At 41.9% G+C, this 19603-nt stretch overlaps 1 protein-coding gene across 2 annotated transcripts in view; it reads right to left on the reverse strand.

Annotated features, from left to right (window-relative positions):
- Positions 1-2612: 2612 nt before the first annotated feature.
- The window catches only part of ints4 (integrator complex subunit 4), a 41279-nt gene continuing 24288 nt past the window's right edge, over positions 2613-19603 (reverse strand). The window contains exons 17-25 of one of the 2 annotated variants that reach the window (XR_014569796.1): positions 10600-10693; positions 10010-10090; positions 9260-9390; positions 8606-8665; positions 7383-7542; positions 6237-6380; positions 5524-5644; positions 2846-3121; positions 2613-2773 (exon numbers count right to left, since the gene is read on the reverse strand). Coding sequence is in view for 1 of the 2 variants with exons in the window: in XM_083774080.1 (XP_083630206.1) it covers positions 2934-3121; positions 5524-5644; positions 6237-6380; positions 7383-7542; positions 8606-8665; positions 9260-9390; positions 10010-10090; positions 10600-10693 (979 nt within the window). In the remaining variant the exon portion in view is untranslated. Of the gene's footprint in view, positions 2774-2839; positions 3122-5523; positions 5645-6236; positions 6381-7382; positions 7543-8605; positions 8666-9259; positions 9391-10009; positions 10091-10599; positions 10694-19603 lie in introns of those variants that run through there. The other variant, XM_083774080.1, reaches the window with a different exon arrangement.

The following is a 19603-nucleotide window of genomic DNA, read 5'->3' on the forward strand; positions in this document are numbered from 1 at the left end:
AAAAATTGTTTTCTGAATAGGCCTTTAGTTGTAAATTGTAAATTGGTTATCGAATCTCTTCAGAATCGGAATCTCTGTAAGATCTCTTGCTGCTACCGGTGACAGTGCTTTGGCCGTGGGTTAAACGTATTTGTCAGGCCCAAAAGGCATGCATGGTCCGTGCAGCTTCGCAATAGAATTGTCTGTTACAAAATGTTGCCACACACACACACACACACACACACCTGTATGTCATTATTTTGTACTCTAAGGTTACAATGAAGAGTTTTCATTGAAGTGGATTCACTTCCAACACATTTTCAGCTTTGAATGATCCTACTAAATGTATATCATGCCAGTTGTTGCCACACTTCATATACAGTAGGTCATAATTATTATGAATTGAATGGCGGTATAGTCTATACTACAGGCTGGTACATGGTGGTTCTCAGGTGGTATGTTTATTGTTTATTGGCCACGTGTGGTCTAGATATCTCCCAAATCTTCCTCACCAGTGTTTGTGTTATTGTATTGTTTTTTTTATATCGTTATTGTTGTTTTATAGGTCATTCTGTGTGCAGGACAAATATTATGCATTTAAATGTGTGTGCGCGTGCGTGCACCATGTCCGACGTCGACCTAAATGGCATTATATATATGAACTAGAAAAAGTGCCCTTCCGGGCACAGGTCTCCACCACGTTATCCACAGATCCGTGCAGTTAGAGGTAAAAACACTTTTCGGCCAGTTATAGCGCCACCTTGAGGCTGAGTTGAAATTGTTCATGTGGCATTTCGTCCTGGGCCTAGTGGGAATGTGGGTGCAGAATTTCACGGAAATCACGCGATGTGTTCATGATTTGCAGCATTTTGTTTGAAACTGAGCACTCCTGTGAACTTTGGAAGCCAATCTCAACCAATCAGGATGGAGTCTGATAAATCTGAAAGACCAGTTTCGTTGAATGGCTCTAGAGAGACAGTGTACCAATTTGCGTGATGTTTGGACAAAATCTGTAGGTGTACTGTGCAAAAACTTGTTTTGCACAAAGCGGCCTCCTGGTGGCGCTATAACAGGCCGTTCTGGAAAGTTTGGGGCAGAGGTTCATGGTTGGCATCCAGGGAGTGTGTGTGCAAAATATGGCATCGACCGGGTTAACGGTGGCCGAGATTAGCTGTTCACGGACACACGGACGGACACACGGACGGACGGACGGACACGCGGACGGACGGAGTGCAAAACATACTCTCCCCACATGCCTTCGGCCTGGTGGAGACAACAAGGATAGGATGATAAACAAGCGCTTGTCCGTCCGTTGTGCGTTTGCATTTGAGCTTTCATTAGTCATGTTTCACCTGATAAAAAGAATAATGAAGAACATTAAATGAGCCTTGGGGTTTTTTTTGTCCGGAAAAAAGTAGAATATTCTTCAGAACATCTGCAGATACAGAGTAGACTCTGGCTTCCCTTCCACCCCTGCCTCCTAGTGACACCGGCACTTTAATCACCGGAAACATTGATGCTATGAAGTTGAACTACTGTATAACCCTGCACTTTATATTTATTTCCCTGCACGGTGTTGTCTTGATGTCTGTCTGTGTGAAAAAATTATTGAATGCACTCATGTTATGTCAAAACAAATTCCTATGTGTGTATAGTATACACAAATGGCAAATAAAGGTATTTTATTATCTGCCTGTGAACCATTATCTTTGTTTTGTTTGCTAGTGGCAGAACCTCCAGGCATGAATGCAGATTGCACACAGGACTGAACCTACACAGAGACACGTGCTTAGAGCCACTATGGGCTGTATAGAGACAGAGAGGTTAAAAAAAACATAAACTGCCTATATTAAGTAATATATTTCACATATACTTTTTTTTGTTTTGTCATTTTCCATGCATTTAAAAAAAATACAGGTTTGCAAAGTTTTCCAAGAGATATGAGGGCATCGCGCCTGTCACAGACATGCACAGTCAGGAGACTCAGTGCAGTTTCTGCCGGCCGTTAATTGTGCCGCATCAGCATCACGTTCTCATTCACATGATTTACTTCATCCAATCACACTCATCACATCTTCATACTGGCAATTTAAACTGGAAGGTTGTACTGCTCAATCTGCTTGCTTACTTGGTGCTGCACACACCGATACTGCTGCCTGCTTAAACTGTTGCTGCTCACCCTCCTCCACCCCAGCTATCACCTGTCTCACCCTCCTCCACCCCAGCTACCACCTGTCGTTTTGGATCTGCTGTTTAGGTACGGGGGATTCGGAATCCCTATGGTTGTGGCTGATGCGCTTGATCAGAGTACCTAAAAAGCAGATCCAATTCATCGCCAAACCATAATAAATATATTGCTCATTTTATATTATATATATATATATATATATATATATATATTCCATCCATTCTTGAGTTGTCCTGACTTAAGTATAGGAACCATTCATTCAAGGAGCTCTAGATACAAAACATCAAAGCAAGAAAAATAATGTCTCCAGTAAACGAAATGACTTGAATCCAAAACCATAGTTTAATAATACTGCACATACAAAGTGTGATCATTGTGTCTCAAAACATAACACGAACCAATTATATCTGGAACATTTCTTTGTTTCCCCCCCCCAAAAAAATGTTTCGCTCACACCTATAACTAAAAAACATCGCATGGATGCACCTGGGGCTTATCCTCAGTGATTTATCCTGAGGTCAACAGGGTTTCGGGTCTCCCGACATCATACCCCTCACTCAGGCGACCCAGCCGGGAGTGATCAAGTCCCGACTTACATCCCAGTAGCTACCCTCAATCAGTCCCACTAGGGAAAAACCAGTGGGACTGATTGAGGGTAGTTACTGGGTCGGGACACACCTAAATAACATAGGAACTCTGTCTACAGTGTCTAGACGAGGCAGACTGAGATATATATATTTTTTAAGTCTCGTTATGTAACAACTAACTAGCGTCTGGCGGGTTTGGGATGGATGAACACTTTGACCGGCTTGCTGAAGGGGATGGTGCCCTCTATGGTGCCCTCCGGTGGCGGGAGGCTGTCGGTGCTGTCGCCCCAGCCTGGTTTGGACGAGGAGGAAGAGGAGGAGGAGGTGCTGTAGGCCAGGAGGAGCCTCACTTCGATCTGACTCGGCTCTGAGAATGAAAGGACGAGAGAGAAGGAGGGAGGAGGTCACATGATGACAGATAAACCAAAAATATATCATGATAATATGTGGCCAAATTTGACTGAGGGACTGCCATTGGATTTCTTTTTCATGTCATATGAAAGCAGGGAATCATAGCTTCAAATTGACATATAGGTTGTTCAGTTTGACCCACCAGTTTTGGAGAATAGAATAGAATAAGGTCTTGCAGAAAACAGTGAGTTGAGAAAACAGGCTTGAAATTAAGGTTCACTTCTGTGGACTCTAACATTACACCTATAGCTACATGTTTAAGCATTTATTTCATATTTGCATGTCGATTTCAGCTCTGACATTATTTTCAGACATGCTCTAGTATGTGAAGAGTCTGCCTGTGCTTTCAACTCATTTTGGATAAAAAATTAATAAAAACAAGTTTTTCTCGGGTGAAAAGCTGGAGGTTGCACGATGGCAGGGTCTCAGTCAAATCTGGTCACATATATTTGAAGTATATTGAAGTATTTGAAGAATGACTGTTATTTTGATCAACATTTGCCTGTTATGTCTCCTAGTGGTACCAACACCAATACAAAATCTTATCCAGGACAACAAATTTGTTTTGGGTCTGAGAGGCTGAATCTCATCAAAGAAATCTAATCTCATAAATAAGGTTGACCCTAATTTATGTACCACTTGATATTGTACAGTATATGTTGTGATATTTATTGTACAGTATATGATATATGATATTGTACAATATATGGTATACAGCTTTTACACCCCCCAAAAAATTTACCAATAATTGGGATTACCATTCTATGCCTAAATAACCGTTTAACACACCCAGTGCCAGTGACTCAATAACCGTTACATTCACCCAGTGCCAGACGTGATTTTCAGGTTGCTTTTCTTACCTTTTAAGTACCGGTAATCACAAAATATTTATGTCCTCTACTACACGTCCAAAATTACAGTTCCTCTCACTGGGTGTCAACGAAAAGAGAAACGCGACTCAAAACGGCCGTGTCTATCCACTGTTGTTCCTCATTGAAGCTGTCCAGGAGGCGAATATTGTGTTCATAGGTGCAGATATAAAATATATCGGCTTGTGATTGGTTGTCAGTGATGGCGTAGGGAGCGCTCTGCTGTGTTCATCTTCACCGCACGCAAGTAAATGTAACCCTAACTCTAACCTCACAAAAACTAGGCCTAAACCTAACCTTAACCTCTCTAACCTCACGAAAACTAGGCCTAAACCTAAACCTCACAAAATCTACCTTATTGTCCAAAAAAGTAGTTTGTGGTTGTTGGAAAAACAGTGGTAGCAGTGGGATTTGAACTGTTGAGGTATGGATTCAAAGTCTTATGCCTAGACCACTAGACCAGCGAGGCGGCTCTGTGTCTGTATAACAATGTGAGTAAGCCCGCGGGCGCTCATTACCAGCTACTACTAAGCAGAGCTGCTGAGCGCATGTGAAAGAACGCAGACCACTGCTATATTTCTTTTTAGCGATCACATGACACCCTAAAAACATTTTTCTCTCAACTTTATCTCATGTTTTCCTTCTCTCATGTTTGACCAACAATTTATGTTTATTGTTCATTTGGTGCTGGTCACCAAATGAACGGTTCATGTTGTGTTCACAACATGAACGGTCATTCAAATGACATGATGACGACGTAAATTACGGACATGACTGGAACATCACATGGCTGTATTTAGGTGTGAAACGTTGAATTTAATGAATCAGTGGAGCCGAGTTATTCCTTAACCGTGTTGCGGACTCCATTTATTTCTCTTGTACTGCCATTTGTCCTGCAGCACCTGGGCTAGAGTGGATGTGCATGCTCTATTAGCTTTGATTGGATACAGGCCTTAGTTCCGACATACTATTGGTCCGACTGTCATTAGACCGACAACCTACCTTATTGTCCAAAAAAGTAGTTTGTGGTTGTTGGAAAAACAGTGGTAGCAGTGGGATTTGAACTTGTGAGGTATGGATTCAAAGTCTAGACCACTAGGTCTACCAAAATTTGAATGAGAAAGACTAAAACATAATTGCCCAGACTCTTCTTCAACAAAGATGGCGAACCTAAACTAAATCTTTGACCGCATGTCCGACCGTTGTGTCCGCATAGCGGTCCGTTGGTGTGTCTAATCTGCGTGTGCATCTCTGACCGATTAGCCAAAATGTTAGATAGACCCTGACGAAGACCTTCTAGGTCGAAACATGACAACAATGTAATGTTTTTGTTCACATGACTCCCCGTTTCCATACATGGTGTTATCATCATATACCTAGTTGTGTGCTGAAGTCGCACACCAGAAATGGCAGATCGTCAAAATACAAGCTCAGAACATGTCACAGCACTCGCTCGTGCGTGCGTGCGTGCGTGTGTGTGTGTACAGACCTGTCCAAGCGGTGTGTGACAGGTACACCTGTGTGATCAGTCTGTGTCTGTTGGGTCCAGGCTTCCTGAAGTCTCCGGGTTTGGGTTGGATGACGTGAGACTGCCCGTCTGGATACAGAACCTACGGACACAGAGGAGAGTTTAAACATGCTACTGTAAATGTAGTCCGGATACAGAACCTACGGACACAGAGAGGAGTGTTTAAACATGCTACTGTAAATGTAGTCCGGATACAGAACCTATACGGACACAGAGGAGAGTGTTTAAACATACTACTGTAAATGTAGTCCGGATACAGAACCTACGGACACAGAGAGGAGTGTTTAAACATGCTACTGTAAATGTAGTCCGGATACAGAACCTATACGGACACAGAGGAGAGTGTTTAAACATACTACTGTAAATGTAGTCCGGATACAGAACCTACGAACACAGAGGGGGTGTGTTTAAAGTAAACATGCTACTGTAAATGACAGACTAGTGCATTACGATGCAGGTTAATTTTAGATATAGAACACGCACGCACGCACAGTATATAACTATAAAAATCTGAAATGACTAATTGCTTGTTCTCGGTTATAACGGGTTCATAACTTCATATCCAGACTGACCTGGACTTTAACAGTGTTCTGGGGGTTTATTAAAGGGTTAATTAAACCTACCTGGACTTTAACAGTGTTCTGGGGGTTTATTAAAGGGTTAAATAAACCTACCTGGACTTTAACAGTGTTCTGAGGGTCCTGCATGTGTTCCAGCGTTGCGTCGATGTCTAGCGCCACCACCAGGCCACTGATGAACTTCAGGGGGTTGTCAGACTCCCCCGTTGGCTCGATGATGGTCGCCGTCGCCCGCTGGATCTGTTGGCATTAGGACACAGTCTGTAAACTACACTGGATCTGTTGGCATTAGGACACAGTCTGTAAACTACACTGGATCTGTTGGCATTAGGACACAGTGTGAACTACACTGGATCTGTTGGTTGGCATTAGGACACAGTGTGAAGTTTGTGAACTATACTGGATCTGTTGGCATTAGGACACAGTGTGAACTACACTGGATCTGTTGGCATTAGGACACAGTGTGAACTACACTGGATCTGTTGGCATTAGGACACAGTCTGTAAACTACGCTGGATCTGTTGGCATTAGGACACAGTGTGAACTACACTGGATCTGTTGGCATTAGGACACAGTAACTGACCTGCTGGGGCAGCTGCAGGTGCAGCAGACCTCAGTAACTGACCTGCTGGGGCAGCTGACCTCAGTAACTGACCTGCTGGGGCAGCTGACCTCAGTAACTGACCTGCTGGGGCAGCTGACCTCAGTAACTGACCTGCTGGGGCAGCAGTCCTCAGTAACTGACCTGCTGGGGCAGCAGTCCTCAGTAACTGACCTGCTGGGGCAGCAGTCCTCAGTAACTGACCTGCTGGGGCAGCTGACCTCAGTAACTGACCTGCTGGGGCAGCTGACCTCAGTAACTGACCTGCTGGGGCAGACCTCAGTAACTGACCTGCTGGGGCAGCTGACCTCAGTAACTGACCTGCTGGGGCAGCAGTCCTCAGTAACTGACCTGCTGGGGCAGACCTCAGTAACTGACCTGCTGGGGCAGACCTCAGTAACTGACCTGCAGGGGCAGACCTCAGTAACTGACCTGCTGGGGCAGACCTCAGTAACTGACCTGCTGGGGCAGACCTCAGTAACTGACCTGCTGGGGCAGACCTCAGTAACTGACCTGCAGGGGCAGACCTCAGTAACTGACCTGCTGGGGCAGACCTCAGTAACTGACCTGCTGGGGCAGACCTCAGTAACTGACCTGCTGGGGCAGACCTCAGTAACTGACCTGCTGGGGCAGTAACTGACCTGCTGGGGCAGCTGCAGGTGCAGCAGACCGCTCTGTCTCAGCGTGGTCTGGAGGATCTTCACCTGCTCCACGGGCTTACTGGACGACAGGCGGGGCAGCACCTCCAACAGCTTCTCCACAAAGCTGTCCTGGAGGTGGGGCAGCTCCGTCACAAACGACCTGCAGGGTGGAGAGACCGTGGGACGACAACAACACGTCTGGTTGGACAACGGAAAACAGAACAGCTCTCACCGGTAACTAGCCCAGTGTAAAAGGTATTGTCCATAGATTTACAATGTAGGCATTTAGCAGACGCTTTTAATCCAGAGCGATTTACGGTAAGCAAGAACGCCACATGGTAATATTAGATCAAATACCGGTACATAGAAATGGTCATCTAGGGGCCCCACGCTCTGGAACGCCCTACCTACTGACCTAAGATGTGCAAAATCAATATCCACGTTTAAAACTCTCCTGAAAACCCACCTTTATGTTAAAGCCTTTTCTTAACTGTCATTATTGTATTATGTATGTTTTGTATTTTTATGCCTGCTATTGCATGGATTGATCTTTTGTTGTTCTCTTTTGATGTAAAGCACTTTTCCTTTATAAGGAAGCTAAGAACCTAACATCCGTCTAACAGTAGAATATCTGTACAGTGAAGTTATGAGTATACACTATAGACTAGAGTGCTATGTCTACATGCAATGCTATCTAAATAACATACAGTAAGTTGAGCCTTTGCATACAGTAGGCCTGTAAGGTCCTCGAGGCTATAGGGCAAGTGCTACGGGCTACAGGTTTTCACACTACGGCGGAAGACTGGGAGTGAGTCTGCAGTAATGTAAACATGCTGGAAATGTGTGAATTATGTAATGTAAACATGCAAATGTAAATGCAATTCTGAAATGGTGTCTTATAAACCCATAAGGGTTGGGCACATCGTGTGCAGGACACGGAAATAAATAAACAATCATCATCAATCATCTTCTGATTGCAATGGAACTTCATTCCATAGTTTGGAAGTTAAGTGTCCAAGTGTCCTTGAGCAAGACTCTGAACCCCGAATTGCTCCCGATGTGCAGGTTGGTTCCTTGAATGGTTTCCCCCGCCATCAATGTGTGAATTTAAATGAATGCACAATCTATGTAAAGCGCCATGGATGAAGGCGCTATATAAATGCACCATTTACCATTTATAGTTTTGGAGCCAGAAGAGCTCCGACTTGAGAGAGAGACGTTACCTTTGAAAAGACTCCACGTCCTGCATAAACCTCTCACAGCTGCTGATGAGAGGGTCCATCCTGGAGAAAAGACACAAGCATGACGATCATTCAAGATCAGATTCATGTGACCAACCCCAGTAACGCTCATTTGTAGTGTGTGTGTGTGTGTGTGTGTGTGTGTGTGTGTGTGTGTGTGTGTGTTAGAATTTTTTTAAACTCGTCAATGTACAGTACCAACCCTGTGTACAGTAAGCATCATATAGTACTGAACAGTGTTGTTTTCGTCGACTAAAACTAAGATGAAAAATGTTCGTATGCTATGGTGACTAAAACTGAGAATAAATATACTGACAATTTCGTCAACAAATAAAAAATAGACTAAAAATGTTAGGAAGGGACTAGTGGACAAGAGATCCAGTATATGTCATTTTACACTTGGTCGCATGCTGAAAATAGCAGATCTACGAGCTTGTAGATCGGCTATTTTCAGCAAGTGTAAAAACAGTCATTACGACGGCATTGAGGCCCGCCAAAACACATTTTAGTCTACTAAAATCAACTGTAGATTCAGTCGACTAAAACTAGACTAACACTAAGACATTCCAGGTGATTAAAAAAAACTAAATGAACACTATTCAAGAGACTATGGCTAAAACTGCACTGAATACCAACCCTCGTCTGGTGCGTGCGTTAAGGATCAGCTGCAGCGCCTTGGCCTGGAGACGAACGTGATGGATCGTTGCCACCTGTCGACTCTCCAACCCGCCGTACATAAACTCGAGTTTATACGTCTCCTCCAGGATCTACACACACGCACATGCACACGCACGCACAAGTTGATACAAAGACGTATTCACTAAAATGCTCACAATGCTACAGAAAAGGAGGCATAAATGACCCCAACAAAATTAGTCAATCTACAAGCTCACAGCTCGTCACGATGCGGCGCGTTGTTGTGAGCTTATAGATCTGCTATTTCCTTTTTAAAATCTATTCTAAAATCTTCTCATAAGGGGATCGCCGGCTGAAGATATTTGGATTGCCAATTAACACAATAGATGCCCATGGATTATTTCAGAATAAAGACGTAGAGTGCCCAGCAGTTTTTTTTTTTTACAAAAGTAAAAAAAAAGCTAAAAAACTAGTAGCCGAAATATTTGCGGTCCCGTCGCTAGTCGCACTAAAATAATTCATGCCTGAGGTGATCGGCGATCCTCCCGTGATAGAATTGGTTGGCGTTTGCTAATTTCCGATAATCCGGTCAAGCTCCTAGGGTATTTTTTTCCCTTGAAAAAGGCTCCTAAGGCTGCAATAGCTGGGCACAGCAATGTACTGTATTGATTCCAAGTGTTAAATGGGTTTACGATATATGGTTACATGCCTAAACTTAAAGTACAAGAAGCACTACTATGCTGCTCTGACCTGCCGTGCTGCTGTCGTGCCTGTGGCGTTCCGCTTGACGCAGAGAGGGACGGCCATGTTCCACAGCCTCTCCTGTAAGGCCTGACCACAGGACGAAAAACATTAACCCATTCTGACCTGAGATCAGATTCATCCGCCGGACACACACTGGTCTGATGAACCCATTCTGACCTGAGATCAGATTCTAAAAATGTCAGTCGTTCTTCGATTTTTCTAAAAATAGCAGACCTACAAGCTCGTATCGCGCCACTCGGTGGCGCGATATGAGCTTGTAGATCTGCTATTTTTCAATAGCTAAAGCATAACATGATGCTGACACCAAAATGGGTGCCCGGTCAGAATGGGTTAAACATGTTCCACAGCCTCTCCTGTAAGGCCTGACCACAGGACGATTTTTTTTTAACCCTAGAACACTAAACATGTCACACGACAAGAAACATAAATATATAAGATAACATAAAATAAATGTGTACATTTATTTAACCCTAGTACAGCAATACATGTATGGCAACCTGAGCCATAGTCGTCTTATATTCAGCGCACTACGTATAATAATAATAATAATAATAATAGTATGAGCCATATCAAACCTTCATTAGCAGCAGCTGACAGCGAAGGTAGGTTGCACAGAAGTCAGCCGCTCCGGCCAGCTCCGTCTGCAGCTCCCCAAGCCTCTGGAGGTCCCTGACAGACAGACAGACAGACAGACAGACAACAGACATCACGTTATCCATTGTGATAAGACTTATCTCTTAAGCGTTTCGGTGGTGAGGTGACCACCGAACTACTACATGACGTCACTGAGTCAAGGTGAAGAGCAAAAACCACCGCCGCCACCGCTCCAGCCCTTCTCTCCGTTTTCACTCACCACCGCTCAACGTTATGTCAGCTCCGGTGGTCACCTCACCACCGGAGCGGTGGTCACCTCACCACCGGAAATCCAGACTATGAATGAGCCTTTAGAGTCTTATCAGACTATCATTTAATATATATCGTCGCTGCCTGGCAGAAACCAGCTAACTAAACGTAAGAACAGAACTAGAGGAAGCAGGAAGAAAATGTATTTAATTTAACTGAAGACAAATGTATAAATAAGAAAAAAAAGAAAAAAAAACACACCAGGAAGAAATGAGAATAGGAAAAGAATGTCTGCCTTTGTGTGCACACGCATGTGTGTGCACGTGCGTGCGTGCATAGGCGGCCTTATATATGTTTCAATCGTTTCAATTGAAACGGGCCTCGAGCCTCCAGGGGCCTCCCCATTTTGTTGACCAGGTGCTCCACTGTTGCAACAAATATAAACAGGACTTGGAAAAGGAGTCTTTAGGCTAAATCTGTCGACAATATTTTCTGATTAATTTAAGACTTTTAAAAAAACCTGACGGAGTTGACGGAGACGTGGGACACACATTTGATATTAGATATTTATTGGAAAATATAAATTTAAATTAACTGTATATTGTTTGCTATGTTGTTGACAATCTACTTTCATTTAGTATGTATATTTATGTGATTGTGACAGTATTAGACACTTTTTTGGCAGTTTGAAATTGTGACCACTTGCTGGGGACAGGCTAAATACAGGCATTTTTGGGTACAGAGCCTGCTTTTAACTAATTCAGATGGAATATGAAAAAGATTATAATTAAATTAATGTCATAAGAATACACAACTGTATTACATATAACTTTGCAAATGCTTTTATTTTTATGAATTAATTTATTTTAACATAAATAAGGCTCTTATGTGTGGGACCTCATCTCAAGAATGAGTGATATACGTACACGCGTGTGTGTATATGGATAGGGTGGCCTGGCTGGGTGTATGACTTGACTACCGCCGCCTGAATGATTCAGCCCTGCAGCCCTGGTGTGAGATATGATCTGGACAACAGATGTCAATATGAAGTTGAGGATAACATTGACCACTTCTGTGTCTTAGTCATACTTCTTTCGTAATCTTTTTTGTCATCAGACGGACAGCTTGGTCATATACTTTGTTGACGTTTGACGTTTCCTCCTGCTGTTAACCCAGTGGTGGAAAGTAACTAAGTCCATTTACTCAAATACTGTACTAAGTATAATTTTGAGGTATTTGTACTTTAATTGACTGTATTCCAATTTCCAATACATTTACATCTACTCCACTACATCTCAGAGCCCTCCACTACAATTATTTGAAAACTTTAGTTACTAGTTACTTTGGAGATTTACATTTTGATTAGAAAAACATACATTACTGTAACCACTTAGGTCCGGAGATCATGTGTGCCGATTTTTGTGAGATTTGGACAAAATCTGTAGGAGGAGGAATGGGCGTGAGTAAGGCTATGGACCAGAGCTACATCCCTACCTGCTTTCTCTGCACCATTTAAGGCCGTTTCCAAATGTTAAAATGTAAAAGACCAATATTATTATGGAGAAAACAAGATGTTAAGACCTCTAAACCAAATAGAATAACGTTTATGCGTTGTTTATGGCTTCTGAATTAAGGTCTTTTAACATGTAAAGTCTATGGAGTGACGTCACGTCAGCACCACTACGTAGGTCTGGAAAGGGGGCGGGGAATGGCTGTGAGATAGGCCTATTAAGGTTGGTGAGGGGTGCGTTAAGGGTTGGGAGAGGGTTAAGGTTCGGTTTAGGTGTGCTGCTGCCCCGTGGGAGGTTAGGGTTAGGGTGAGGGTTTGAGATATCGGACCAATGATATGTCTGGCTTCAAGCAAGAGAGAAAGGTGGAAGCAAACGCAGGTGGATGACGTCACAGCAGGAAGGAGTGAGGACTTCAAAATAAAATAACACATATGCTCCCAAAACGATCTATTGCACAAAACATAAATAATATGTGAGGGATCTTTGGTGGAATGCATTCATTCATTTGTATATCTTATATACCTGCTACATCATTTTGACTAAAACCTGTCAGCTCAATAAAATGTGTCCTTATTTGTCATTGAACTTTTATTTAACATCGTTGGTGTTGGTGTTCTTAAAACTGGACAGTTGTGTGTTGTGTAACTTTAGAGAGATCATGACATGATAGCAAGGAAACTGCATAAGCGTGTGTGTGTGTGTGTGTGTGTGTGTGTGAGCGTGTGCGTGTGTGTGCGTGGGTCAAAATAACAGTGCTGTCATTGTTTAGGGTAGTGAAGATAGTATATATACTCAGTGTGTTGTGAAGAGGTCAAAAACATGCAGGAAGAATTTAAGTCATAAAGGTACAGATGGCTGTAGCGAGGCATTCTGAAAACATTGAGGTCCAAGATGGAGACCAAGACGATGCAGACTACGAGAATGAAACCATCGTCACTACAAGAAGAACTAATGTAGACATGTCTGAAGAAGAACATTATGAGAGTCTTGATCTGCACAAGATAGACGATGCTGTCTATGGAGATCTTCATACCAAGAAGAAGAAGTCTGGTAAGAGATATTACTAAGACTAAAAATCACCAATACAAACACGTTTATACCTTTTTTGATCTCCCTCCCTCCTTCTCCCACAGTATGTATATGTTTGTGTGTGCATGTGTGTTGTGTGCGTGTGCGAGAGAGAGAGAGAGAGAGAAACTGTAGCAAAGCCCCGAATGCCAAGATAAAAGAGCATTCACGCTCACATTACATCTTATGTATATTTGTGAGTTCTCTGACTGAATTAACTAAGTACATAATTTACAAAAAATCATAATTGCCATTTTCATTAAACCAATCAAGGACTCTAAGAGTAATAATCAAGATAGTTACCATTTGTTAACTTGTCAATAGTTCAAGCCTGTCATCCTTGAAAGCTGTCTACATATATTTATGCTTTTCCAGTCTTGACAAAGAATGTGAGACAGAGGAGAGTTGAGGCCGAGGACAGTTATAGAAGTGATTCACTTTGTGTAAAAGTATTTTAGTATTTTATTTTAGAGTACTTTGGTCCGGTTGGGTTTAGCTAACGGCATTTACTCTTATCTTGTTTTTGTCTTAACAGGGAGAAGGCCTTTCAGAGTTGTTGCTGTGTTGATGCTGTGTCTTACGCTGATGGGTGGCAACATAGCCCAGGCTGTGTACTGTGAGTATTACATGTCACTAAACTACACATCACTCACTCAGGGAGTTTGTTGCCTAGCTGTGATCACAGGCCTGGGCGTGAGCTGTGAGTATTGCATGGAGTTTGTTGCCTGACATTTTCTAGCTGTGACAACTATTAAGGCCTTGTTTAAAAAGCAGAAGTCTTGCGCACATCCAGTTCCTCGCTGGTGCATACAATTAAGGCCACCACAGCTTTAACCCAAAATGTTGACTTTTTTATTATTATCATTTACTTATTTTTCGTTTCTTTTTGTATTATTGCATTGCATGATATGCATCTGAAAAGTATGATGAATAAAGTAGTGTTGACAAGTGACAATGCACATGAAAAAAGGATAATTAACAACGTTGAGATTTTCTTCTCAAATAAAGTGTTCCACCACAGATGCTTGACCTCATCATGAACAGTAGCGATAACTGTCTTTATCATCCATTTCTGTCCTTCGCAGATCGTTCACCCAGCAGTAACATCATGGCCAACGACACCCTGGTACATGATCATAACACGCTGTCCAACAAGTCCAACTACCATACTCTGATTTTGGAGAATACCAAACTGACGCAGGAGAAGAACCAGCTAAAGTCCGTCATCACCAACCTGACGCAGGAGAAGAACCGGCTAAAGTCTGTCAACACCGACCTGATGCAGGAGAAGGACCAGCTAAAGTCCGTCAACACCGACCTGACGAAGGAGAAGAACCGGCTAAAGTCTGTCAACACCGACCTGACGCAGGAGAAGGACCAGGTAAGGTCCGTCAACACCAAACTGACGCAGGAGAAGAACCGGCTAAATTCCGTCAACACCGACCTGACGCAGGAGAAGAACCGGCTAAATTCCGTCAACACCGACCTGACACAGGAGAAGAACCGGCTAAAGTCCGTCAACACCGACCTGACGCAGGAGAAGAACCGGCTAAAGTCCGTCAACACCGACCTGAACCAGGAGAAGAACCTGCTTCAAAGTGAAGTAGACCAGCTGAAGACACAGACAGCAGGTGAGAGAAGATACAAAATAACTTAAATAATATCATTGATATTTTAATTATTATCTGGGATATAGAGGTAGAGATTCTGAGTAAGCTCATCACTGCTGGTGTATATGACAACTATCATAGAACAATCATTATTCTTAAGATGCACGTCACCTGTTTTCAAGCTCATCTTTATATAATATATCGGCGTCACTAATGCTCATTATAACATGGCATAATTTGTCTATGTGGACAGTTCAGAAACCTGCCTACCAATGACATCATCAATGGGGATGGCTGCTGAAATAGATTTAATATTAATAATCTAAATATATAAAGTATAACTAAATCTGTCAAATAAATGTAGTGGAGTAAAAACTACAATATTTGTAGTAGTAGGAAGTAGGTGTAGCCTCCATGCAGCCGAGACCCAGCCTGCAACAGTCCTGCTAATCGGGCTCAGCCCTGTTGGCACGGTAGGCTGCGCGTTGGTCTGGTGAGTGGGAGCCCCGCCCCCCGGGTTCAATCCACGCTTCCGCGTAATGCTACATAGGCCTACCACAGAATTGAAATATTTAATTAACTAAGTACAAATACCAGAAAGGTTTACTCGAGTAAATGTGTGGAGTAGAAAACACCATTGATATAATAGATGAATAGTTTTGCCTCCACTCCACTACATCTATGACTACAATTATTATTACAACTATGTGTTAGAATTAATTATCGGTACATTGAAAATCCATCAGTAAATCTCCTGTTTGATGTTTTTAGACAAGTCGTGTCCCAGTGGATGGAAGAAGTTTGGATGCAGCTGTTACTACAGAACTACTGAGAAGAAATCATGGCAGAGAGGTAGAGACGAATGTCGGAGTCTAGGAGCTGATCTGGTGGTCATTAACAGTGGAGAAGAACAGGTTAGTTGTCCCCGTGTCCGTGTGTCCCTGTGTGTGTGTGTGTGTGTGTGTGTGTGTGTGTGTGTGTGTGTGTGTGTGTGTGTGTGTGTGTGTGTGTGTGTGTGTGTGTGTGTGTGTGTGTGTGTGTGTGTGTGTGTGTGAGCGCGAGTGTGTGAGCATGAGTGTGTCCAGGTGTCCATCATCCAGATACGACTCAGGGAAACAGGGTGCTATTTTTGAGTGGTGCAACCACTCCAAGGAACAGCAATGTCCGTGTTCACCTATGTGTCCGCCTATGTATAGTGTTAATGAGCACCAGTTATTACCAGTTAGTACCAGTAGGGGCGCTGTTGTGCCAGAAACAGAGAGATAGTGCTGCACTGTTGCCTGCTAATGAGAGAGAGGGGGGGGGGGGGAGAGAGAGGGGAGTTGCACCACTCAATTCACATTGGTGTGATTTTTCCTTTATTTTTTGACGATGGGTTCTCAGATTGTCCACATAGCTGCATGTGATATAATTCCATGATTATAGTGAATAAGTGAATGTATTGGATACAATTAATGATGATTCAATCATGTACAAATAATCAGGTATTCATCTATGGATTGAGTGGTGCTGCTGATTTTTCATACATTGGTCTGACCAGGACTGGGGGCAGATGGACGTGGGTGGATGGAAGACCACTGACAACACAGTGAGACATTTGACATGTTTTTATATTGTAATTCTATCAAAGTCATTGTATGTGAGTGACTGAGTGCATGTGGTTCAATACATTGTTGTTTATTGTGCAGGTACTGGGGCAGTGGATATCCCAATGACGATGGACCCAGAGACTGTGCAATGTACTATCACAGGACTAACCCTGGAATATGGTTAAATACGTTATGTGCTGTTCCATGGACGTCAATCTGTGAGAAGTGATGGTTTTCACTTCATTGATGAAACTGCAGCTCAGTGTTTCTGCTACAGTAGTAATTAGTAGTGAAGTTCATATAAACCCAAACATTTAAGTACAAACAGTGGTGGAAAAAGTACTTTCTACTTAAGTAAAAGTATCAATACTGCAGTATTCAAATACTCTGTTTCAAGTAAAAGACCGGAATTCAAAATGCTGGCATTAAGATTTACTTAAAGTACCAAAAGTAAAAGTACTCATTATGTAGAATGTCTATCATTTCAAGTTTTCAAATGTCTAAAAGTCTTTTGAAAATAGCAGATCTACAAGCTCTCAATGCGTCAGACTCACAGTAATGTTAGCTAGTAGATCAAATGATGGAAATGTATATTGGGCTGAAGTTACTTGTTACTGTAATAAATAATACAAATGTACAAAGTAACTAGTAACTAAAGTTTAAAAAAACAAATTAGTGGAGTAAAAGTACAATATTAGGATCTGTAGTGGAGTAGAAATAATTATAGTATTTGTATTGGAAATACTCAGTAAAGTACAAATACAGAAAAATTGTACTTAAGTGAAAGTCTCAATTACTAGTACAAACTGTTGTAGCCTTAACCACTTTAACACCAGGAAAGCATGTGTCATTTTAGATTCAAGCGTTCAAAAATAGAAGATGTTCAAGCTGTCACAGCTTGGTGCCATGCAAGCTGACGCTATGCGAGCTTGTACATCTGCTATACAAGTGAGCTTGCCTTGTACATCAGTGATTTTCACAAGGGTTGCCTCTTTCTTATGTTATAGTTTGTTGTCCGCACAACTGTACGGACAACCCTTCCTTTTCATTGTACGTATATTTCTTGTTCAGCACCTGTAGAATTTCTGGAGATGTGCGTGCTTCCTTTTTGGCTCCTATCTATAGTATAGTTTGTTGCATTAGTTTTGATGCAGTAAGTGCTTTTTTTGTAATTATTTTATTGGTATTTTTCAATTTGCTGTCATCTGCGGCTGGGGCACCTTTGCTCTGGAACTCCCTGGCCTTGGCCCTTAGATTAGCAGAATCAGTGCCTTCTTTTAAAACGCTTTTAAAAACACATCTGTATGCCAAGTGTTTTTCCTAATATTGTTTTTAAATTGTTTTATTGACCTGTTCTTTTCTTTATGTTTTATTGTCTCTGATGTTTTGATGCTTTGTTGTTTTTATGTTTTTATGATTACTGTTTTATAACCTGTCTGTAAAGCACATTGTAACTATATGTTTGGAAAGGTGCTATACAAATAAAATGCATTCATTAATTCATTCATCTGTGGACGGTAGGACCCAGGGGATCCTGACCAACAGGTTGGGAACAACTTTAAAGGTATATTCAGTGATTTCACTTAATTCAAATATCACTTTTTTTTTTTTTTCGTTGTGATAATCCTCCCTACTATAGAGTGTGCTGGCCATATAAGGAGTTCCTCCCTGTCCCCAGTTAACCCCTGGGGGTCAAAAAACCTTAGGTTTCGTTTTTGACTCTCTATCCTGATTGGACGAAAGGCTGGGTCCCACAGCCAAAAACGAAACCTAAGGTTTTTTGAGTGAAATCACTGAATATACCTTTAACTACTTGAGTCCCTATAAAAGAACCGCTCTAAGCTCAGAGAGCTTGTTTTGAGTTTGTACATATGCTATTTTTGATCTTTTTGAAAAAAAATATATATTTCTGGAGTAATGTGTTTAGTGTATGAATATTCATGAATATGTTTAAAATGTATGAATATTCACGAATACTGTTGTTCAGATGTTCAGCCAGAACGGCATGGCCAAGATAAACAGAGCAGGTTGAAAGATCTTAAAGGTATATTCAGTGATTTCACTCAATTCAAATATCACTTATTTTTTTGTTTTGTTGTGATAATCCTCCCTACTATAGAGTGTGCTGGCCATATAAGGAGTTCCTCCCTGTCCCCAGTTAACCCCTGGGGGTCAAAAAACCTTAGGTTTCGTTTTTGACTCTCTATCCTGATTGGACGAAAGGCTGGGTCCCACAGCCAAAAACGAAACCTAAGGTTTTTTGAGCGAAATCACTGAATATGCCTTTAAAGGGATAGTTCACCTCCAAAAAATATCTCTTTATTTAGGGCAGGGATTTTTACTGATTCATTTCAAATTTATTAATTATAGAAAAAAAATAACGCAAATGTACAGCTTTTTAATCGCGCACCACAATGTACATTTCACTGTTCTGAAGTATTGTGCAGTTTGTAAGTATTGTTTTTTTAATACAGAAGGTCCTTTATAGGCTACCTATCCTGAATTTATTCCTATAATTGTTGCTACAAAATTGCACTGATCTGTTCAGTACCACGTTGATAAAACAATAAACTATATTTTGTTGCTTAAGCTTATGTATATATTCACTATTTATTGATTGACTCGTATTTCCTTAAATTGTGTACATTGCTTTAACCCATTTTTGGCGGGAACCCCTTTTGGTGTTAGCACTATGTTATACTTTAGCTATTGAAAAATAGCAGATCTACAAGCTCATAGCGAGCCACCGAGTGAAAAATGACTGAACGACTGAACGACTGACATAGAAACATAGCTTTTTCAGAAAACTGTAAGGGTGTAGAAGACATTATTAGAATCTGATCTCAGGTCAGAATGGGTTAAAGAAGACGAGTTGTTTGAGAGGTTTCGAGGTTTCAATCTGATCTCAGGTCAGAATGGGTTAAAGAAGACGAGTTGTTTGAGAGGTTTCAAGGTTTC

This window comes from Protomyctophum parallelum, assembly GCF_964188405.1.
Source record: "Protomyctophum parallelum genome assembly, chromosome: 9".
Taxonomy (NCBI): Eukaryota; Metazoa; Chordata; class Actinopteri; order Myctophiformes; family Myctophidae; genus Protomyctophum; species Protomyctophum parallelum.